This window comes from Leucopleurus acutus, assembly GCF_964270905.1.
Source record: "Leucopleurus acutus genome assembly, chromosome: 13".
Lineage (NCBI taxonomy): Eukaryota > Metazoa > Chordata > Mammalia > Artiodactyla > Delphinidae > Leucopleurus > Leucopleurus acutus.
The window spans coordinates 72,196,549-72,219,715 of record NC_139155.1 but is presented as its reverse complement, the minus strand read 5'-3'; the positions used below and the strand labels follow the sequence as shown (position 1 = coordinate 72,219,715).

General features: G+C 47.3%; 1 protein-coding gene across 2 annotated transcripts in view; it reads left to right on the top strand.

Annotated features, from left to right (window-relative positions):
• The window catches only part of CORO1C (coronin 1C), an 83,901-nt gene extending 68,524 nt beyond the window's left edge, over positions 1–15,377 (top strand). For both annotated transcript variants that reach the window (XM_082852948.1, XM_082852949.1), the window contains exons 4-11: positions 3,881–4,010; positions 6,597–6,778; positions 7,955–8,074; positions 8,931–9,035; positions 10,510–10,655; positions 12,633–12,690; positions 12,792–13,037; positions 14,140–15,377. In XM_082852948.1, coding sequence (XP_082709074.1) covers positions 3,881–4,010; positions 6,597–6,778; positions 7,955–8,074; positions 8,931–9,035; positions 10,510–10,655; positions 12,633–12,690; positions 12,792–13,037; positions 14,140–14,259 — 1,107 coding nt within the window. In that variant the 3' untranslated portion in view covers positions 14,260–15,377. The remainder of the gene's footprint in view (positions 1–3,880; positions 4,011–6,596; positions 6,779–7,954; positions 8,075–8,930; positions 9,036–10,509; positions 10,656–12,632; positions 12,691–12,791; positions 13,038–14,139) is intronic.
• Positions 15,378–23,167: the final 7,790 nt, after the last annotated feature.

Sequence of the window (23,167 nt, the reverse complement as noted above, 5' to 3'; positions counted from 1 at the left end):
TGAACCCGTGTCCCCTGCATTGGCAGGTGGATTCTTAATCACTGCACCACCACGGAAGTCCCATCTAAGTGCTTTAGATTCATGTTACCACATCGGTCTCCAGACAACCCCAGTGAGGGCAGGTTCATTATTACTCCCATTTTATTGGCGAGGAAACTCAAGGCCCAGATAGGTTAGGTGAATGTCCCCAAGGTCATACAGCTGATACGTAGCAGAATCAGGATATTCTTCACCCCTGCACCGTACTGGGGGCACAGACTGTGTGCCAGGCACTATTCCAGGACTTTCTTAACTCAGTCCTCACAGCAGCCCTAGGAAGCACAAGTACTGATGCTTCCCTGTGCAGTGATGTTGAACTGTTTGCCGAGGACCATCACAGTAAAAGGCCCGGGCAGGATTTGAACCAGGGTCTCTTTGGCTCCAGAGCCCATGCTCCATCCAACTGCTTGTCTTTGCTGTCTTTTTGACTTTCGGCCTCATAGACAGCTCTGCTTTGTTAGACCGTAAACCCTTTGAGAGCGGGACCTGGGTTTAGTTGTCCTTCCCCACTTGCCTGGTAATGGGCCTGCGTTACAGTGGCCACTCAAGAAAAGTGCTGCACAAGTGAGTAACCGAGGTAGTGAGATGGGTTAGGTGCCTGGATGAAATACATAAGCCTCATTGAGGGAACCATGGAACCTGCCAAAAGTGAGATAAGGAAAGGGACAGAGAGTTTCCTCATTTTTAAAATTATATAATAAACGTTTTGTTCCATCATTAACATCTCCTCGCCATCCAAGGAAAAGATGTATGAAGAAGCTAGAGAAAGGAAAAGATTAAGTGCCATTATGAGCTCTCATGTTTAAGACAGGAAATGCTGCTTATATCCAAAGCCTCCCATCACTCCACGCCTCATTAGGGATTTAGAAAACACGCTGCTTAATCTCGGTCATTCCGGCAGTGAAGGTTTTACTATCCTTGTGGGAAAACCCAGCAGCCCGTGGTCACAGTGCCCCCTGGAGACGGCAGGTGGAATTACCACGCTTTCCGTCCTAAGCGTGAGTCGGAATTCATATTGCAAAATGCATTTCCTGTTGAGTCTCTGAAGTCTCGTTTCATAATTGTTTCTCTGCCGACTTCGTGCTTTGATTAAACCAGTAGTTGTTTTCTGTTCCTTCTATTCACAGTTTCAGTCCTGCTTTACATTCAACTAGCCAAGTTCAATGTGGAGCAGTTTTACTGTTCATAAACCCTTGAATAAAAATAGGTGAAAGCAAACAGATAGCTCTGGAGGGTAACAGATGCCCACGCTCGGAGTCTGTTATGTTTGGTGGAGAGAGGCAGTGGTCTGGGTGAGGGGTTGGGAGAGGCAAGGTAGGTTCCCTTTGCCTTCCATGCTTGTTCATATCTGCCGTGTTTAAAATCTGCTGAAAGATGAGCGTGCAGGGGAAATTGGGTGACGTCCTAAACTTATGCCCTCAGAAGGCAGGTTTATGAACGATCGCTTAATTCACAACTTTCCTGCAGTCCTCAGACTGGCAACATTTTTGTTCTGATTTTTTTCAGGACGACAGAACCGAGCTGAACCTTAACCACTCCTAATTCAGACTCTGCCTTTCCACCAAGCAGTCAAAAACAGACAGTTGTTTGTCTCCTCCTTAAAAATCCCCAACAAGGGAAAATTCTGTTTCTCACTTGTTCCACTGTTGAGTATGATTTTTTCCCCCTGGCAAGTTCTAAATTTGTTATGAACTAGTTCCATAAGATCTTTTTTGGTAGAAGATTTACTCATTTTAATCTTCATACAGAAGAAGATAATTGTTTTAAACTTTAGCCTGTTCACAAACTTAAATGTTAACTTAATATCTGGTTTTAACAGCTTTATTGAGGTATAATTCACATACAGCTTACCCATTTAAAGTGTACAATTCAGTGGTCTTTAGTATATTCATAGATATGTACCACCATCACCACAGACAATTTTAGAATGTTTTCACCACCTCAAAAAGAACCCCCCCAAAAACAGAAACCCCGTATTCTTTACCTATTGCACCCCTCCCCCACCCCCAGCACTAAGCAACCACTAATCTATTCTCTGTCTCTATAGATTTTCCTTTCTGGACATCTCATATACATGAATCCTACAATATGCGGACTGTCATCACTGGCTTCTTTACTTAACCTAACATTATCAAGCTTCATCCATGTTGTAGTGTGTGTCAGTACTTAATCCCTTTCTGTGGTCATATATTCCTTCATGTATCACATTTTGTGTATCCATTTATCAGTTGCTGGACATTTGGGTTGTTTACACCTTTTGGCTGTTATGAATAATGCTGCTATAAAATTTGTGTACAGGTTTTAGTGTGGACATATATTTTCATTTCTCTTGGGTAGGTACCTAGGAGTAGAATTGCTGGGTCATAGGTAACTCTGTGTTTGATCATTTGAGGAACTTCCAAACTGTTGCCCAAAGTGGCTGCACTATTTTTCATTCCCACCAGCAGTGTATGAGGGCTCTGAATTCTCTATACCCTCGCCAGTGCTTGTTGCTATCTGTCTTTTTGATTCCAAACTCCTAGTGGATATGAAGTGATGTTTTATTGTGGTTTTGATGTGCACTTCCCTGATGGCTAATAATGTTGAGCAGCTCTTCATGTGTTTTTTGCTCTTCATATATCTTCCTTGAAGAAACATCTAGATTCCTTGCTCATTTAAAAAATTTGGTTATTTTCCTTTTATTGTTGAGTTGTAAGAGTTCTTTAAATATTCGAGATAAAAGTCCCTTTTCGGGGGCTTCCCTGGTGGCGCAGTGGTTGAGAGTCCGCCTGCCGATGCAGGGGACACGGGTTCGTGCCCTGGTCCGGGAAGATCCCACATGCCGCGGAGCGGCTGGGCCCATGAGCCATGGCCGCTGGGCCTGCGCGTCCGGATCCTGTGCTCCGCAACGGAAGAGGCCACGACAGTGAGAGGCCCGCGTACCTCAAAAAAAAAAAAAAAAAGTCCCTTTTCAGATAGATATATGACTTGCAAATTATTTTCTCTCATTCTGTGGTTGTCTTGTCACTTTCTTGACAGTGTTCTCTGAAGCACAAAAGTTTTAAATTTTGATGAAGTCCAATTAATGTTTTTCTTTTGTAAGAAGATTTCTTTAGTACATGTTACAAAGCTATTAGCTATCTTTTCATTTTCTCAATGTAGAATTATAGAAAATATGATGTTTGAAAAACTGCACCACCCCCCAAGAAGGTTTGGTGGATGGAGTTTGCTTTCCCCTCAAGAATCATGGACTTAGCTAGGGGTTTTCACTCCAATGCGTCTCTTCATGGGTGCTTCAGTCATTTTGTATTTTTCTTTCAATTTTTTGGTATGCTTCTAACTGGAGAGTTTTGAACTTAACAGGGAATTTATTTTATTTTATTTTTTAATTTTTTTTTTGCGGTACGTGGGCCTCTCACTCTCGTGGCCTCTCCCGTTGCGGAGCACAGGCTCTGGACGCGAAGGCTCAGCAGCCCTGGCTCACAGACCCAGCTGCTCCGCGGCATATGGGATCTTCCCGGACTGGGGCACGAACCAGTGTCCCCTGCATCGGCAGGTGGACTCTCAACCACTGCGCCACCAGGGAAGCCCCATTAACAGGGAATTTAAAATAAAATCTCTACTAATAGTAAATAAAAGCAGAGAGGTCTAACATTTTTAGACCTTATGGATATTCTGCTCTTTGCTCTCCTACTGCATTTGAAAAACAGCTGTACGTGTTTCACCACATTCTGCCTTTCATCCAAAGACCACTGTATGTTCTGTTTATGCAGAGCAAGGCTTCACACTGGATGGTCACAGTAAATGTGATAACGAAAGCCGACCGCTTTCATGTGGATGACCTTTCTTCCTTTGCCAACAGGTATGGCAGATCCCAGAAAACGGACTCACCCTTTCCCTGACTGAGCCCGTGGTCATTTTAGAAGGCCACTCAAAGAGAGTCGGCATCGTGGCCTGGCACCCGACGGCCCGCAACGTGCTTCTCAGTGCAGGTAGGAGCCGAGCTGACCTCTGCTTTCTCCTTGCCCTCACTTCTCGTGGCCTCTGTGTGGAGGGAACAGCAGACGCATGCTGACTGTGCTGGCAGTTGTGAAGCAGATCATTGGAACCCACGACAGGGTGCCTAAATGTGGGAGTTCCCCAACACCCGTGTGCATGTGTGTGTGTCGAGGCCACTTGGGCAAAGCCAATGGAAGCTGTGGACTTCCTGCCTAGAATTAGGAACAGACACATGCTTACTTATATAATCACATTTCAGCAGAGTCGTGGTTCCTGCTGGGGCCCTCCATGCCTCCATGGCCCTCAGTTGTAGTTATTCCTGATGTAGTAGAAGGAGCCCGAGTAGGAGCCAGGAACCCTGGGTTCCAGCTTTGGTGTTGCTGCCAACTTTGGGGTGATCCTGTTAGTCAGATACCCTCCTTCCTTTTAAAAAATACTTTCATCTTTCTCCTTATACTTGTAGTCCACGTGTACTATGGAGAATATATATAAACAAAAGGGAGAAAAGAAAAATCATTTACAATCCCACCACCCGGAGGAAACATCATTATTACCCTTCTGATGTTTCTTTCCAGAGATATTTCTGTGCCCATAAACAATTTTACATACAAAGATGGGTTCAGACACTTTACATGTGACCTGCTTTCTGCACTTGCTGGTACACTGTGGTCCTTTTCAGGTGCCATTACATGTTGTATGATATTTTTAATGACTCCATTAATAGTCCATTGTCTGGATACCTGTTTATTTAGTCAGTCCCCTATTTTTGGACACTGAGGTTGTTTCCGATTTTTCACTGTTAAACAGCACTGCAGTGAACCCTTGTGACCAAGTCCTAGTGTTCCTATTGGTTTCCCACTTGTGTAGTTTCCAAGTTTCATCTTAAAGAAATCTTTTTGTCTAAAATCTGAGATTTTATCTGCTTTTATAGAAGCAATACAAAGGACAGGAAGGAGCTTTGTGGGGTGATGGAAATGTTGATCTTGACTCTGATGATGGCTACATGAATATGTACATGTATCAAAACTTAACCAATGTATACTTAAAATAGGTGCATTGTATTTCATGCAAACTATACCTTAATAAGATTGGCTTAGTAAAAAAGCAGTGCTAATGTTAGCGGTAGAATTTTAAAGATCTTTCTCCTCACCAGTAAAAAGGAGAGGAGCAGTTCAGTTTTTAACTGGGTATGAAAGGTATTTGTGACGTAGTGAGTTAAGTTAAAAATCTAATGCCTGGTACCTATTGAAACCAAGAACTACTTTAAAAAAAAAAGTAAGACTCTCTTTTTTTAAATCACAATTGACTATAACTGGGAAGCCTTCCAGTGTTCTACTCAGAACCTCAGTCTGATAAGGAGAGAAAACAAATCCAAAGGTGGAATTCCCTCATGGAAAATACCCTATTGGCCGCCTCATCGAGGTCAAATCTAGGGTATCGTCAGCAGACTGAGCCCAGTCTCCCTTGTACACGCAGAGGAGAATGGTTGATTGCAGCGTTGTGCATAGTTTTGCATAGTTTAAGACTATGTGATCCATCCACAGTGGCTGAAGTTACTCATTTGCCTATGATGAACGAGGCAGAGGATGGGTCAAATCTCCATCGCAGAGTTTAGCTCCAACTTTTCATACTGTCTGTCGTACAGTTTTTTTCACCCTTTTCCTACTTCTGACCCTAGGTAACGTAGGTGTCCTGGTTATTAGTGGCTCATTTTTCTAAGTGCTTGCAGAATTGGCTTATTGACAAGAATCCATCTTGAGGATGTCCGTCCCTTATTTTGCTTCATCCTTGAGTTAATGTCCTGGAAGCAGCAAATGGTGCCTCTTTTTAAAGGGGCCTCGGGGACTTGGGGCCAGCCCTGGAGGGAAGGGAGGATGGAGCTGAAGAGCTGAGGGGCTGTGGCTCAGTGGACCTGTGGCCTCTTTGGGGATCAGGTTCTGAATTCACGTGCCTGTTTGACGACAGTTGACGACAGTTTGTGCTTCTCAAATCAGGCCAGTCTTGGCCTATTTTTCTCTCCTTTTAAAGATAAAGATCTGCTGTGAGCAGATGGCTAGGCATTTCCCTTCACTTGTAATTTCCATGCTTTTGTGCAAGACCGTGTCGTAACAGCGTGGTTGATGGGAGTAACCTGCTATCCAGTCTTTGTCTTGAGCCTCCTAAACCACCATTTAAACCCTTTATTTTTAGTTCCTCTGGAAAAAAAAGAAGCTGTATTTGTTCTGATGCTTGTTTTACTAGAAAAGGAAACTTAAGATCACTCAGGGTCCACCAGCCCAGTTAACTCTTAAAAAAAACCATAGGGTTCTATTTTTCTGTTGTTCTTTGTTTGGTTGGTGTTTTTGTTTGTTTCACATGAGCCCAAACTTCACAAGCTGTATTTTTCCTTTAATGTGTTTCTTTTACACAAATTTCTTTTTTTCTTGGTCACATCAGTTTTTGACTGCCAGTAAGTAAGCCTTCTTATAATTAGCATCTCCATTTCAATACATAGGTGTGTTTATCCTCCCTGTATTTGTATCGATAGTTTTCACAAACGTGTTGTTGTGCAGGCGTTTCTTATCCCTGCTTGCTTTCAGGCTGTGATAACACCATCATCATCTGGAACGTGGGGACGGGGGAAGCCCTTTTAAACCTGGACGATATACATTCGGACATGATTTACAATGTGAGCTGGAACCGGAACGGCAGTCTGATCTGCACAGCCTCCAAAGACAAGAAAGTGAGAGTAATCGATCCTAGGAAACAGGAGATTGTTGCTGTAAGTATTCTTAGGACAAAAGCCCCAGTATGTGTAGCGCTTTAGGGAGTGAGAACTTTCTGCGTTTTAAGGCAGACCACAGGGGCTGGGACAGCCAGTCCGTGGACCTTTGCTGTGTGCAGACGCCGAACTGTGAATCAGAAGAGTCTCGCCAGGCTTCTGTCTCCCAGTTGCCCTTCTCTCCAGAGCTGTGCATTTCTAGCTTTTGCCCAGCCTTCCCTCTCACTTGGCGACCATTTCTCACAAAGAAACAAAGTTTTTTTTTATCAGTTTGCTTAAGAATGTGCACGTCTAGAGCAGCTAACCCACAGCGTTTACTGCATGCTGGCTTAGGACTGCAGGTGGATCTGTTGATTCCCTCCGCTGCTCCCCAGTCGGTCTTTAAAGGGCCTGACAGGATGCCATGGGTTCTCTCCACAGCTCAGCGTCCCCGTTTCTGCCACCTGAGCTAGGCCTCCACAGAATCACACATCACAGCAAAAGATGGACACTCGGGCCTTTGGTCAGGTTGATACTGCAAGTGTCGAATCCAGAGGTGCCTCACTTCCACCCCACTCTGCCTCGTCACGGCCCTTCTCTGAGAAGGTGGCTCTTGGCCGGTGATAATTCCCAAGAGTCGGGTGACAGGCATGGCTGGTGCTTATCAAGGCCCCACACCCCGCGCTTTCTCCACTAGAACCTTCCAAGGGGTGGGGCTGGTGGGCTCCCGCTGAAGAGTGAGGCTAAGGAACGGGTTAGCCAGACTCCACTTTCTGTCCTGTGAAATTGCGAGATGCTGTAGCGACCGTCCACCTTCAGGTTATCATCATACTCTTGAGAAACAAAGGCTTGGCAGAGCTCTTTCGTGTGTTTTGTGTTTGCAGAGCCTGGACTTGGGTGGTGGCAGGGGCTGGTGGAAGGACTGAGGCCTTTCAGTCCAGACCTGGCGCGATTGCTCGCTCACCAGCCAAGGGGCCTTGGCCAGATCCCTTGGTGTCGCTTTGTTTCCTCCTCCTTCAGGGAGGGGAGGTGGCCAGTACTGACACGCTCGTGCACGTACGTGCACACGCACACACACACACCTTTGACGTGAGTGCCACGTGGGGTGGCGGGGTTCACTGTCTGAGCCCCCACTCTCCCCCACTTTTCCTTCCTGCAGTCTGACTGTGTAAGCTGCCTCTTTGCTCTCTCGCCCAGGAGAAGGAGAAAGCACATGAAGGAGCCCGACCCATGAGGGCCATCTTTCTGGCTGACGGCAACGTCTTTACCACTGGTTTCAGCCGCATGAGCGAGCGGCAGCTGGCCCTCTGGAACCCGGTACGCCCCTTCCCAGCCCTGCCACCCCTTCCCCAGCCTCGAGTTTTCTCTTTTCTGAGCGGGCCTTTGGGTTGGTCAGTAGATGATAGGGTTCTCAGTGTCGTTTGCTGAACTCCTGCTTGTCTTAAGTTGGATGTGAAGTTCTCATCCTCACTGGAGACTTACTGCGAAATGTATTTTAAAAATGCATTCTTGATACTCCCAAGGAGTCTCTGTTGACTGTAGATTTTAGAAAGAATGCGTGAAGAATCCAGTGTTTTAGACTTGGGAAATAAGTTCTAAACTTAGTTAAAATATTTCCTAAAGAACATGATCAAATGTCTAAATCAAAATAGTCATGCTTGGGAAAATGTTCATGACAGCACAAGTGGGAAAAACGTACTGAACTGCATATATGGTATGATCCCAATCTGTGTGTGCTTCTATGTTGGAAGGAAATAGGCCAAAATGGTAATTGTTTCTACCCCCCACTGGACCGTGGGATTACGGAATATGGGATGATTTTTATGTTCTTCCTTGTACCTTCTGATTTTCAAAAGAACATGAGTTTATTTTTGTAATAAGAAAAAAGTACTTTTAAAAAAGAAAGCAGTCACAAAGGAGATGGGCTCTCATCTCTGTCATGGGATCACACTGATGTGTGCGTTATGTTGCCAAATCAACACAATTTTCAGTGAGTTGGATCTCATCTAGTATTCCTGTTGGTAATTACATGTATGAATATCATATGTGCATTGTTTAAACTTTCATTATTTTAGGGAAATGGCTAACTTAATTAGGGATGAAAAATGTATCATCTTATAAAAATTCACCTTTTAAAAATGTGTGTGCGTGTGTGTGTATTTTTTTTTCCCAGAAAAATATGGAGGAACCAATTGCTCTTCATGAAATGGACACTAGCAATGGGGTGTTGCTACCTTTCTATGACCCCGACACCAGTATCATTTACTTATGTGGAAAGGTAAACAGTAATCTTGCTGTTTGATCTTAAATTTAATCCTGTAAGAAGAAAAGTTTATCCTTCAGAGATTTAGCAGATGAGCAATTGTATAGAGAATAGTGCTCCATGGGTATAAGCTTTTGAGGGCCTCAGAGACTCTCCAGAGGGTTCTCGCTCCTGGAGTTCAGTGTTAAGGCCCAGGCCTTGCAATTACATGGCCTGACTCAAGTGTCAGGAGGTGACAGTCGTTACAAGAAGACCCCACACTGAACTCAGGACACCTTCCTGCTGCCTGATGCTTTCTGCCTAACTAAAGTGTTGGTAGCTTTATTATCATTACTGTTACTTCATTTTAGAAGGTAAAGACCTCAGTATTCCTCATTCTTCTGTAGGCTCAATTTCCCTTAGAATTTTTGTAGTTGAAATAAATGAATTAATACAAATGGAGCTGTTGATATGTTCCCTTCCCCAAACCTGTCAGATAGTCCCTTGCTGGGGATGAAGCTGGGGGTGTTTTACTTCTGTTCACAGTTGATGGAGTGGGCTGCAGACCTGCTTGACATTTTTATACCTCAGTTATTTAGAAACTGAGATCTTGTCTGTTTCCTTGAAAGTCATTTTACTTGAGACGTTAACAGCTGCCATAGACTGCATTGTTACCCAGATGTTACTAACACTGGGTGGAAAGTTACTGTGAGTATGTAGAAAACAAATAGTGTATGATTAGCTTGTCTTCCATTGCTTTAGATAGTTACATCCTTGAAACAAATGGAAATATGAGAAAGGAGAGGGTTGTTAGGGCAGAGTACCGCCTAGCCATTCATCACTTCTTCTTACACACACATCTCTCCCCTCAGGCAGGATTGCCTTCATTGTTCAGGTTCATGTAACTGTGCAGACAGTTATTTACACTGAGAGAGGCTAGCACGTTCTTCAGGTCTTCAAAAAAATCTGACCATTCTAAGTCAAATTATCACAGAACTTGATGCATTGTAATGGGATAGCATTCTCCTCTGAAGTTAAAGGTTACTCACTAAAACTAATGTCTCTTCATTAGAAAAATCTTACTTCTTATTATCCGATTGTCTGGTGTTAGCGCCCTCAGGTCTGTGCCCGTGGAGGTATGCTGAAAAGTCAGTAATTGCCTGCTAGCCCCTCTTGGTCTGCTGTTTGTTGTGGCGCAGTTGTTGGGCGGAGGTGTTAACCTCTCTGCTCCGACTCTGCCTTGGCGCCAGACTCAGTGCAGGAAAGTCAGAACCTTCAGGAGGAGGCAGAGGAGGCTGTTTAAAGGGCGAGCTAGCCTTGCACAAGCGAGGGCTTGCTCTGCCAGGAAGAGAAACCATCATGTGCTCGAGGCAAGCCTCCTAAGGGGAGGAAAGGTCAGCCAGCGTAGCGGAGTCCCAGTCAGTGCTGGGTGTATAGAGGAGAGAGACACCCACCTAAATCAGATATTTCGGCTAACGTGAAACGCAAACCTGTCTCCGATTCCTTGTAGGGTGACAGCAGTATCCGCTATTTTGAGATCACGAACGAATCCCCGTATGTCCACTACCTCAACACATTCAGCAGCAAGGAGCCTCAGAGGGGGATGGGCTACATGCCCAAGAGGGGACTCGATGTCAACAAATGTGAGATTGCCAGGTAAAGAATCGGTATCGGAAAGTGTTCAGCCTGCTTACGCCATTCGTGTCCACGCCTGAGTCTTTCTACCTGTGTGTGTGCAGTAGAATCGTAGAATTAGTATCTTGTTTCCTGCCCGTTCTTAGAAACGTGGAGTTTGAAAGCAAGAAGAAACTCTTCAAAATCATTTCATCCAGCTGTGCCCTCCCCATCCTTCAGATGATAAACTTGAAATGCAGCGGTTAAGAGGCTTCACTGGGGCGTATCACACCCTGATTTAAGTAGTGAAACCATCGTTGCTTGTCTTCAGGCTGCGACTGTGGCCAGTGTCCCCTGGGAGGCAACCAGGAAGAGCCTGTCCCTGGGATGGAAATGAGGGATGGTTTTTCTGCCCTGCAGAGGGACCAGCCAGGTTCCAAACCGGGTTGTGGAGCCCGCAGATCCGAAACTAGAGAAACAAAGTTCTACAGCGGGTGTTAGGTTAGCTTGGCTTAGGAAGCTTGGCTGTGTGTTGTAACTTCTGCCTCTCTGGACTACTCTGTGGAGTTTTTATAACGCTGCGTTTATATGGACATTTTTCTAAAGCGTGCTGACCTGGTCACGCAAATAATTGACACTTACGTCTTTAAAAATATAAGAAATCTTTATGAGCCCTTTTTTTAATATTAATCACTGCACGGTTGTTTTTGTTTTTGTTTTTTTTATAATACCTTCAACTCTATAGCTAGAATAATGAAGGAAAGCTGTCACAGATAATTCTAAATTGTGGTTTAAATCAAACTAATCAAGATGTGGTTCAAAACAGATTGAATCTGAATTTCAAAATTACATTCAGGATTTGGGAACACATTTATTTTACTGTCATCTAAAAGTTTAAAAGACGTAGTCGGCCCTTTGTATTTGCGAGTTCCAAATCCAAGGATTGAGCATATTTGGAAACAAAAGTTCCAGAAAGTTCCAAAAAGCAAAACGAATTTGTGGCGCATGGGAAACCATTTACGTAGCATTTACTTTGTGTTTACAACTGTTCACGTAGCATTTACGTTGTACTGGGTATTGTAAGTAATCTAGAATGACTTGGAATATAAAATGCTATGCCATGTTATGTAAGGGACTTGAGCATCCACAGATTTTGGTGTCCGCAGCACCTCCTGGAACCCACCCCCCGCAGATACCGAGGGATGACTGTATAAGGAAGTCATTCAGGACGCCTCCTGTTTACTCAGTATTTCTGGGGCGTTGGTTACGTGTTGGGCGCTGTGCTAATCACACGGCCCGGATCCCCTTTCTCTTTGTACCCGTGCTGTGAGGCGGGTGCTGGTTTACCCCCCATGTGGATGAGGAGCTCGAGGCTGGGTCAGGTGGGCACATGCCCAGGTGTGGGGGGTGGAGCTGGCCACCCAGCCCGGGCCAGCCTTCCCACCACTGGGCCGACCGCACAGGTTTTGGGCTTGGTCTTCCTACTCTTCCCACACCCTGGATAATTCCAGATTTTTCTTGAGTGTTATGCATGATGTGGTTTGCTCGGATGCCAACATTTAATTCCTAGGATTGTTTTCGTTGCCTTTTTAAAAATCCTATTTACACTTAACGAAAGTTCAGCCACTTCACGTTGGCAGAAGACGTGGCATCGAGGTCATAGGTACTCTCTGAGACATGGGTGTTCACTGTCTTCTGGCTTGGTAATTTTCTCATAAGCGGCTCATTGTCGGTGGTGTTAATCATTTCCCCACAGTTGATTTGCCCCCAGGTAATTGGAACTTGACTGTCACCATGATGCATAGGCCTCTGTTCGTGTCTCCTATCCGCTGTTCCCTAGCATAGCTCCTCTCAGCTTCTGTTTTCTCCTCTGTGAAATGGGAACGCTGAATTCTACCTGCTCCCCACGATGCGTCAGATGAGGTGATGGGCAAACACAGAATGTACAAGTGAATTATTAAGCCTGTTACTTGGCCTCCTGTTTATTAATGCAACTTTGCCTTTATTTCTTCTTTGAAGATTCTTCAAACTTCACGAGAGAAAGTGTGAGCCTATTATCATGACTGTCCCCAGGAAGGTAAGTGCCCAGTTGTCTAGGCAATCCATGTTTTTAAAAGGTTTTAAAAATCCCAGAGCTCCCTTCCTTACCTGTGGATTTCTCCACTGTGTCTCGTGTAGTCTGACCTTTTCCAGGATGATCTGTACCCTGACACGGCGGGGCCCGAAGCGGCGCTGGAGGCGGAAGAGTGGTTCGAGGGGAGGAATGCAGATCCACTCCTCATCTCCCTGAAGCACGGATACATTCCCGGCAAAAACAGGGACCTCAAGGTGGTCAAGAAGAACATTCTGGACAGCAAGCCCACGGCAAACAAGAAGTGCGACCTGATCAGCGTCCCCAAGAAGACCGCAGACACGGCCAGCGTGGTAAGGACTGCAGGGCCTGGGGCGTGCCGGGCCAGCTCAGCCTGGCCCTCCCGAACACGCCTGCCAGCCTGGGCGTCTGCGGGCACTGTCCCCGCTGGACGGATGGGGTTCAGTAATGGTAACAGGCACTGTTTGTAGGAACCACCTTGATCACGTGACATTTATAGAGTTTGACTCCTTTAGCTCTCTTTTTTATGATGACCAGGATAGAAGTCAGTCTGTTACCGATGCCGGGAAGATGAGGTCCCAGGAAGGAGGGAGTGGTGAGAGATTTTAGAAGTTGCTAAGTGTTTGAGTGGCAGAAGGATCTGGGGTGAGTGGGACTTAGAGGCAGAGATGATCCTGGGCATCTTGGCAAGAATTGTTTCAGGGGAGTGATGGAGACCAGAGGCTGACAGTGAAGACGCCTGTGGCCACGGGAGAGCAGGGTCGAGCCAGGGAGGAGAGGGGGCTGGTGTCGGCAGGCTGTAGAATGGAGTTCTGGGGGCCAGGAGGGGCTGGGAATTGTCCATGTGGAGGTGGCAGAGACAAGAGGCAAAGTGCCCTCAGGAGCTAGTGTTTTGACTGTGACCGAGCAAGCCACATGAGGCACCACAGCTTTGGGGACTGCAGGGTTTCCTGCAGAAGAATCAGCTCCACGAGGGAGAAGCTCAGGCTCTTTAGAGGAGCAGGCAGGGCAAGGGATGTAGTTCCCAAGGACCTTTCTAGGAGCTGATGGGAGCTCAGTAGCCTCTGGAGGGTCAGCCGTCACCCTCTATGGTCACATAGAAGATGCTCCTGCTGGAGTTGGCTGATCGGGGTGGTTGGGATGTGGGGCAGCCTTGCAGGGATCAGTCTCTTCCTGCAGTTTAGTTGTGTCCCAGGAGTCTCCATCCAGGTAGGCGCACAGGTGGGGCCAGGAGCCGTGATACACTGTTGCTTTGCTGTGGGTGCCAGTTGGCCCAGCCAGCATTCCTGGCGTTCCTACAAGGCTCAGCCGGGCTGCTGCAGCCTGCCACTTCCAAAATGGGAGGTCACAGTTATACCCCGTGCATTCCACCTGTGCTGAACATTGCTGCTTTTTAGTCATCCTCTTCCCTCCCCTCTTTTTTTGTTTCCTTAGCAAAATGAAGCCAAATTGGATGAGATTTTGAAAGAGATCAAATCTATAAAAGACACAATCTGCAATCAAGATGAGCGTATTTCCAAGTTAGAACAGCAGATGGCAAAGATAGCAGCCTGAAGGCCCACCCCCACCCCGCAGACGGAGCAGGAACGCGCTCGTGGCTGGTAGTTGGTGTGGTCCCAGGGAGGGCGAGAGGGAGACACTGCCCCTTGGAGACATTTCAGATCTGTCGACCAGCGATAGGCCACATTCCAGTAAGGACTCAACTCGTCTCCCAAATTTGCAGAAACAAAATGTGGTTTAAAAGCTGAGCTTTTTACCAGAAAGCTTTTTTTGATGTTTTAAGTGTTATGTGACTTGTGAACTTCTAAAAGACAAAAGTGCTACTTTGATAATCCCAGATATTCTGAATTTTAGAAAACCAACCAATTCTGATTCAGTGTCCTGCCCAAGTACCTTTGTTTTTTTTTTGTTTTTGGTTTTTTTTTACAAACAGGGACCAATGCCACATTGCTTTTTATATTTCTTTTTTTTTTTTTAATGTTGCCAAAACCAAAAGTAGCTTTTTTTCCTTTGTATTTTGCTACTTTGCAGTATTTGTGTGTGGGGTTTTTTTTTCTCCTTAATTTGAAAGGGACAGCACTGTGTATGTTTATAAACTAAATGAAGATATTATTTTGTATAAACATTCATCTGAGAACAATCAGAGCAGTAGCCACTCTGTGCTGGCTTCTTTGCAGCACAAACCTGGTCATCTTAATGACTGTACAAAAGGAAGACTTGAAAAATCACGTGGATTCATATTCCCACCCCTCCCTTTCCATCGAGTCTTCTGATCAAAAAAAAGCTCATATCGAATCGTTTCCTTTCTCTTTTCTAGAAATTGGGTGGTTGTACCAGAATGGAACTTTGCTTCTTGGTTATCCTGTGCTTCAGATGATTATAATCGAACCTAAACTAGCATGTGTTTCTGCGGTTTTGTTACACACATAGAATCTATTACCTTCATCACTTTAACGTCATGTTCCAGATTTTGGTCAGTACTTGACAAGGGTGTCCAGGACGAGGAGCCACACGTGCCGTGAGGTGTTCCTTCTTGTCCCTTTCAGCAGCTGGCCTGGCTCCCGAGTACCCTGGGATGGGGTGAGACAGACTAGGGAACCTGGAGGGAAGCGTTCACCCCACGTGATCCTCTGCTTTCCCGCGTGTCCCGTGCTGCCCCCTCGCTGTGCTAGACAGGTCCCCCACACCCCTGGAGCTCCTGCCCTTTCTTCTCCCTCCTGTATGCAGCCCCCTCTCTCAGGGCTCCCTCGGCCATCCTCCCTCCTCCTGCCTTTCGGTGCTAACTGCATTCTGCTAAGCTGAGGCCAGAGGGTGCTGTTGAATATTGATATTGAGACTGGGGAGGAGGGTCGAGAAGGAAGCAGAAGTCTGCTGTAGCTTTGATGGTGCAACTGGTCCCTGCGCACCCTCTTCACGAACTCCCCCGCACCCTGCAGCTGCACTGTGGCTGGATCTGAGCACAGAGACTACCCAGCCCCCGGCCAGACACTGATCTCCCATGGCCTGCCCCACTCCCGGGTTAGCTGGGACTTCTCTCCATTTCCATTTTCTCAGAGTGCGTGCTTGAGGAACAAGATTTAAAGAGCCTCTGCTTTGGAAGGGCTGAGGGCCTGTGGTGGAACGGGAATCGTGTCAAGCATTAGGACCACGGCGGGGACGCTTGCACGTGCTCTTGCTGGCGTGGGGACGGTTTGGGACTGGCTGGAAGCGTCTGTGCGCAGGGACCCAGGCTGAGGCAGAGCGTGGCGTCGGTGGGTTGGGCTGCATGGTCAAGCTGTCCTCGTGTCTGAATAGAGAAGAAGGTACCGTGTTCTTTACCAGTCGTGGGATTGCCGTCTCCATGGTTTCAGGGCATCTGAATGTTTGGTGTGGTTTTGTGCGTGCGTGCGTGTGTGTTTTAAATATTAAAGTGGATAATGAGGTGTTAAGAAAACAATAATAGTGATTTATATTCAAACCTGTATGTGTTTCTTTATCAACATAATCTGTTGAGGACCTTCATTTTTAAGATTCAGAAGTGTTCTAAGGTTCAGACACCCAATTAATTAAGTGAACAAAATTGTTGATGGCAGTGAAACACCGTAGGGAATGCGGTTCGGAGAGAAGAGGAGGGTGAGGGCGAGTTATCCTGATCTTAGTGTGTAGTGTAGGCTTATTTAATGGACGGGCTCCCTGCCAGTCTCAGTGGGCGCCTCAAGCTCTGTGGATTATTTTTCCTGTTTTGCCTTTTTTTTTTTTTAAATCCGTGCTATCCCAGAGGAAAACCAGTGAATTACTCCTAGATCGGCTCTTATAGAGCGGCCATCGTATTCTGTCAAAACACTTGCTTCCATTTTCAAAGATAAAAAAAAAAAAATCATTGGTTACCAAACGGTGTCCGTGTTTATTTCGCACGCCACTGTCTGTGAGGCAGCACGCGGCTTGCTGCCTGACCCAGCGTCTCTGACTCGGTGGAACCACCCTCTCAGGGGGTAAGTACGGGGCACATGTGGGTGGGCCCCAGGTTCCGCAGATGGAGTGGGGTCTATCCTGCCTCCAGCCTCTGCCAGGGGCGGATCTGGGGCAGATAGCCTAGTCTGGATGAGCCCCGAATTGTGAAGGAGGGACGAGACTTGCGTAGAGTTCAAGTGAGAGGAATAGCCACGTCTGGCCACCCAAGGAGCCCACTGCACGGCCACCAAGGGTCCCACGACAAGCTGATTCCCTGGGAATGGGGGCCTTGGAAAGCAGCTCTTTCTTCAGTAGGAAGCCCAGTACTCCTGGCTTAGCTGTGCTTTTTATTCCAGCAGAAGGTTTTCAAGGTCACTTGAATTTCTTGGCCCTCTCTCCTCTTCCCTTTTTGCACCGAAACATTGTCCCATGACATCTCAGTGATGGTAGCAAAGAATTTCCCTCCATTTGGTTTTTCTAAATGTCACTATGATGACTACTTGGCACAAAGCCTCCCGTCCTCAAACACCCTCTTCCTGAAGTTGCTGTAGTCTGTGAGGAGAACGGCGGCCAGGGTCGTTGTCAGCCCTTCTGTGGTTGCAGGAAGTGGAAGTCGGCTGCTTCCGTCTGCAGCCCCTTGGTGCCCCCAGTCAGGGGGCAGATGCGTGGTGTGGGGCATTTACGACCGACTGGTTTCTCACCTTGGCCGCCTTGCTCCTTTGCCAGAAGACCCAGGGTTACCACGTTAGCCCCAGACAGCCAGCCAGGCCCCGTCGAGGGAGAACTTCCGTTTTTTAAAGCCTACTTCCCTTGCTGTACTTGGTGTTCTGTGTCCAGAAGAATTTTGGTTGGCTCTTCAGAATCAGTTAACTCGAAGCAGCCCTTCCCTTTCTGCTGATAGCACATTCCCACGTCCTAAAGCCATCATTGGGTCACAGACCCGAGACGGTCAAGGACACACACCTCTCCTTCTGCAGGTGGGCAGCTGCACGGTGCCCTTTGTTCCTTTTTCACATGAAAAATGTTTTTTCCTCCACTGCTGGAGGGAGCGTGTGTAAATTGGTACTCTTGCCGAGGGCAGGTTGACAGGGTAGATCAGGAGTTTTCGACGTTCTTACCTGTTAGCCCAGGATTTTCACCTCTGGGAATTTTGTCCCAAGGACAGTAACGGGAGGCATGTTTGGGAACTGGAAGAGTGAAAATTAGTCCAGCAGACGGTGGCTCAGTTATTAACCACCCCGGAATAGATTGTTTTTGACAAACCCTTTGAGGGATATGTGCCTATATTGATAATAATGAATATTTCTGTGTAGGGTAAAGACCACAAATGTTGCTATGTAGGGTAGCAGTTGTGGGTAATTTTTCATTAATTGGATTTTTTCTGAATTTCTAAATTTCCTATAAATGTCTTTATTCCCAGAAAGAAGTTATTAAAAGTAATGTGTGGGGCTTCCCTGGTGGCGCAGTGGTTGAGAGTCCGCCTGCCGATGCAGGGGACGCGGGTTCGTGCCCCGGTCTGGGAAGATCCCACATGCCGCGGAGCGGCTGGGCCCGTGAGCCATGGCCGCTGAGCCTGCGCATCCGGAGCCTGTGCTCCGCAACGGGAGAGGCCATAACAGTGAGAGGCCTGCGTACCACAAAAAAAAAAAAAAAAAAGTAATGTATGAGTGAGAAATTAATAGTACCTTAAAGCAGGCATCGTAAGTCAGTGGTGGGGAAGGAAGTGGTGGGACATTAAAGTCGCTCTGGGGGCAGGGACTCCTTAGCGCCTCCCAGCAACACCAGTGTCCGTGCTTAATGGGGTCAGTAGTTTTGTTTTCAAATTTAGAAGTAAAAATAAGTCCCTTTTTATCTAGACTTCAGACTGGCAATAGAATAAATCACAAGGGAAAAGATAGGTTGGCTGCGTAAAAATCGAATTACATATTCAATATGTCCAAAAAGCAAAGGCCACAGAAACCGGGAAATATGTCTCCAACCAATACAATATGGGATAATATATTTTAGTATGCTTAATCCGAGTCCCAGCTGCCGCCTCTGTTTGAATGGGATGGTTTCACCTCCCTGGTGGAGTGTGTCCAGTTTTAAGTCCGAGAGGGTCTTGACGTGCAGATGGCAGTGTTCTTTGTCCCACCCCCAGGAATTTAGTCCACCAGCGACTGGTTTAACACAAACTTAGAAGTGGAAGGAGTTTGCTAGGAGACGCTAGTCATAGTGTGCTTGGGGCAAGTTCCTGGAATGGAAAAGTGGAGGGAGAGAAATTACTCCAGGTCCAAAGATCCTCAGGGGTCAGGTGGCTGCCAAGTTCGGTAGATGGGTTGCAACCTTGAGGAAGGTGAGTTGAGAGGCTGGTGGACTCTTTGAGATTCAGTGTAGTTTCACGTTACTGCATGGAAATGAAACTGGATGAGAAAGCTGATTTTCAGAGCCTGAGTTCATGAATGGGGGGCGGGGAGTGTTGCGGGGAGGAACCCAGCTCCCGTGAGGGGAGAGCAGTGCCGGTCCAGTTTCCCGGGGAGCCGGGTCAGACCGGAAGTTAATCCACTGAAGCACTCAGCTCAGGAGGTTGGGAAGCAGTTGAAAAGCAAGTGGACGGATCTCTTCTGCTACCAAAATCACTAGGTGCTGAGTTTTTTGTTGTTGTTGTTTTAATGGAGGCTTCCTCATGCTGATCCGAAAGACTCAATGAATATTTTTGGAAAGGATGATGTGGTGGGTTTGGAGCAGCCCTGGAGAGAAACGATTCAGACAAAGGCCCGGCAGATAGTTGTGGGTATAGGGAAAGCTTTGGGTTGAAAGAAACGGACAGTCATCAGTGTCTGAAAGGGGAAGAGCAAGGAGCTGGCCTGGTGTCGGGTGCTCTGCTTGAGGGCTTCAAACACAAAGTTAGTACCTTCCCCACCTTCACGGCCAACTAGTCCAGGTGATGCAGACCGATCACAGTGTGAACGGGTCACACACAGAGTCCCGGGGCCCCTGAGGTGCTACAGCAGCTGAGGGGGCGGGGCAGCCTTCACCTTCTTCACAGCCCTGCTATCTTCTCATTACTCATTTCTAAACCACCTCTCCCCACCATGGTTCCATTCATCTTGGCATTCACTGAGGAAATACGAGATTTTAAGGGGCCTGCAGAAAATTGGAGTGGAGCCAGTGACCAAGTGGCCCAGCCAGGATACATAGTTTGGACTGAAGCTCAGTTCCCTGAAGGTCGAGAAATCAACCTTCAGGGTTTCAGCAACAAAATCCAAGCTTTGGAGCTCTAAGCGACAAGGTCTGAGAACTGGGAAGTTGCCCCATACATAATAGGAAGTTGTTGCAGGTTCATTTCTGTGCCAAGATGCTATTTGGATTGTAGAAGGTAGACAGAGCACCTCCTGGTTAACGTACTGCCGTTCTCAACCGCAGTTCCCAACGTGACAAGCGCGTTCTTACTGTCCTGGCCAGTTTCTACCAGGGCAGTGGATTAAAATGTCACAAAAGACGGCAAGGTGGAGATTCCCATATGGGCATCTGGGCACCTGCCAGAAACCCCCCCTTGTAGAGTGACCAGACTATTGTTTGAACAGCCTTGTAACTGGTTCCTCTACCTCTGCCCGCCTGTTCCCTTTTTTGCTTCCAGAGTGATGTTTTCTGGAACAGAATCTGTCAAGATCTCTGAGAGAGACACAAGTGGTTCCCCTCTTATCTCCAGCTCTTCAGCTTCCCCTAGGAGAGCCCCCTTGACTTGCCCCTTCCTCCCTCCCACCTGGTTCCTGTCTCCTCTCAGCCACTCGTGTTGGCTCCAGCTTCAAAATACATCCATATTCCAGCTACTTCTCACACCGCTGCTGTAACCCTGCTAGTTCATGCCCCCATCATCTCTGAAATGAGCTGAGCTTCTTCTGTACTGTGTTCTCCAGAGAAACGGAACTAATAAGATGTGTCCATATACATAGTGAGAGATTCATTATAAGAATGGGCTTGCATGATTATGGAGGCCAAGTTCCCATATCTCCAGTCAGCCAACTGGAGACCCAGTGTTTCAGTTTGAGTCCAAAGGCAGCAAAAAACCAAGCTCAGAGGCAGTCAGGCAAGGAGTTCCTGCTTACTGAGCCTTTCTGTTCCAGTCTGGTCTTCCACTGATTGGATGAGGCCTACCCACTCACACTGGGTAGGGCAGTCTGCTTTCCTCAGTCCACCAATTCAAATGTTCATCTCACCCAGAAACATCTTCACAGACACACCCAGAATAGCACTTGACCAAATTTCTAGGTACTCTGGCCCAGTCAAGTTGACACGTAAAACTTAACCATCTTCCAAACCAAGCTTCCTGTTGTCCTCTGCTTTAGTCTGTTCTCCACACAGCAGCCAGGGTAACCTCTTAAGGTATGAAGGCAGGGTTGGGTAAGCAAAGGCCCACAGGCCAAATCCAGCCCACTGAAAGTTTCTGTACAGCCTACAAGCTAAGAAGAGCTTTTTCACATTTTGAAATGGCTGGAAAAAACCCAGTGACAAATAAAAATTACATCAAATTCAAGTTTTAGTGTCCATAAATTTTATTGGAACATAGCCACGCCCATTTGTTTGAGCAGCATCTATGGCTGCTTTCACTCTGCACCCTCAGAGTTGAGTAGTTAGAATGAAACCCAATGGTCACAAAGCCTGAAATATTTACAATCTGGCCCTTTAGGAAAAAGTTGGCTGACTCGTGTTTTAGGCCCCAAACCCTCCATTGGCTTTTCATCCCACTCAATAAGGGCTGTAAGATCCTCACAGTAAGTTGAGGCTGGCCCTCGACCTCCTGACCTCGTCTCCTGATGTCCCCTTGCCACAAGGCCTCCTACCTCTGACCTTTCACATGTGCTGTTCTCTCTGGACCACCCATCCTTCCCCCCACCCCCAGTGTCTGCAGGGCTCATAACACCTATCACCACCAGCTCTATCAACTCATTGAGTTTCTGTCTCTCCCAAATTGAATGAGAACAGGACGGGAACTTGACTATGGTATCCCTAGATCCTGGCATATGGTGTGAATAAATACTTGTTGAATGAGTGAATTGAAAATATAGACATTATTATCTGAGATGGGGATACCTATGGGATTATCTGGGCAACAGTGCTTTGCTTCCAGATTATGACCCTCCCCTGACCACAGTCCACCCCAGGCTGGACCAGCGAGCCCGCCACCTTCCGTGCCGGCAAATCTGAGTTCTCCTTTACGAAGGCCTGGGATTTGGGGGTGCAGGGAGCTAGCAGGCAGGACAGGTACACAGTGATGGAGAAAGCGCTCTGGGTCCCTTCTGCTCCCTAAGTCCATGCCCGAGATCCTGCTGCACGAGTTACCCCAGGAATCCTACTGCCACCTAAGCCGGTTTGAGTTGAGTTTGTCTGCAACCAAAACTCCTGCCTCATGCAGCTCTGTCTCCCTCATCAGAGCCCCTTGAGTTCCGAGGTCCAGAGTTCTTCATCTTTGTACCTTTAGGGCCAAGCCCAGGCTTGGGGTGGCTCCTTGGAGACATTGATTTCTTCAGCTGCTGTGCTCCTTGGAAAACTCATGGAGTCTGGAGCACTTTAGATTTGACTGCCATCTGGCCTTCTAGGCCTGGGACCAGCCCCTGCGCTGGCCACTGTCCACCCTAAGCTGACCCAGTGAGCCCTGGAGAGTCCCTGTCCACTCTGGAGGACTGGCTTACTTTGCAGGCTCGCATCCCAGCCGCCAGCTCCTGAGAGGCAGCCAGAATCGGGCTGAACGTGAACTCCTCAAAGTTCTGTTCCCATTTGAGAGGGGAATTGTTGCAGGAAGGGGGACCCCTTCCAGGGCCCAAGAGTGGACTCTTGTCTAACAGTCAGAAATGAACTGTCCGAGGAGGCACACGTGCTGACAGAGCAAGAGACTTTATTGGGAAGGGACGCCCAGGTGGAGAGCAGCAGGGTGAGGGAACCCAGGAGAACTGCTCTGCCACGTGGCTCGCGGTCTCGGGTTTAATGGTGATGGGGTTAGTTTCCGGGTTGTCTCTGGCCAATCATTCTGACTCATGGTCCTACCCGGTGGCACACGCGTCACTCAGCCAAGATAGATTCCAGCGAGAAGGATTCTGGGAGGTTGGTAGGGACATATGGACCGGCGTCTCCTGACCTTTCCCGAATTATTCTGGTTGGTGGTAGCTTGTCAGTTCTGCATTCCTCACCAGGAGGTCCTGTTGCCAGGCAACTCATGCAAGTGGTTACTATTGGGCCTTGCCAGGGAGGGCAGTTTGGGTCATTGGTTCCCCTAACAGAATGACGTCCTGGCTGTGGTGGTGCCCAAAGCGGCCGTTTCCCCTTCGGACATTCAAATCAACCAATGGCAGCCTGTGAGCCCTCCCTTGGGTCAAAGAGGGTGTGTGGGGAGGAAGAAGGGAAGGGCAGGCATTTGGGTTTGGTTCCCCTCTGCCTCTCCAGGGCTGGGCCTTTTATTAGAATATCCCTGTTCTCTGTTTCATGAGACCTTTGCTTTCACTTGAACAAAGTGTCCTGTGGGTAAATTTGAAAACTGCTGCGCTGCCAGCTGGAC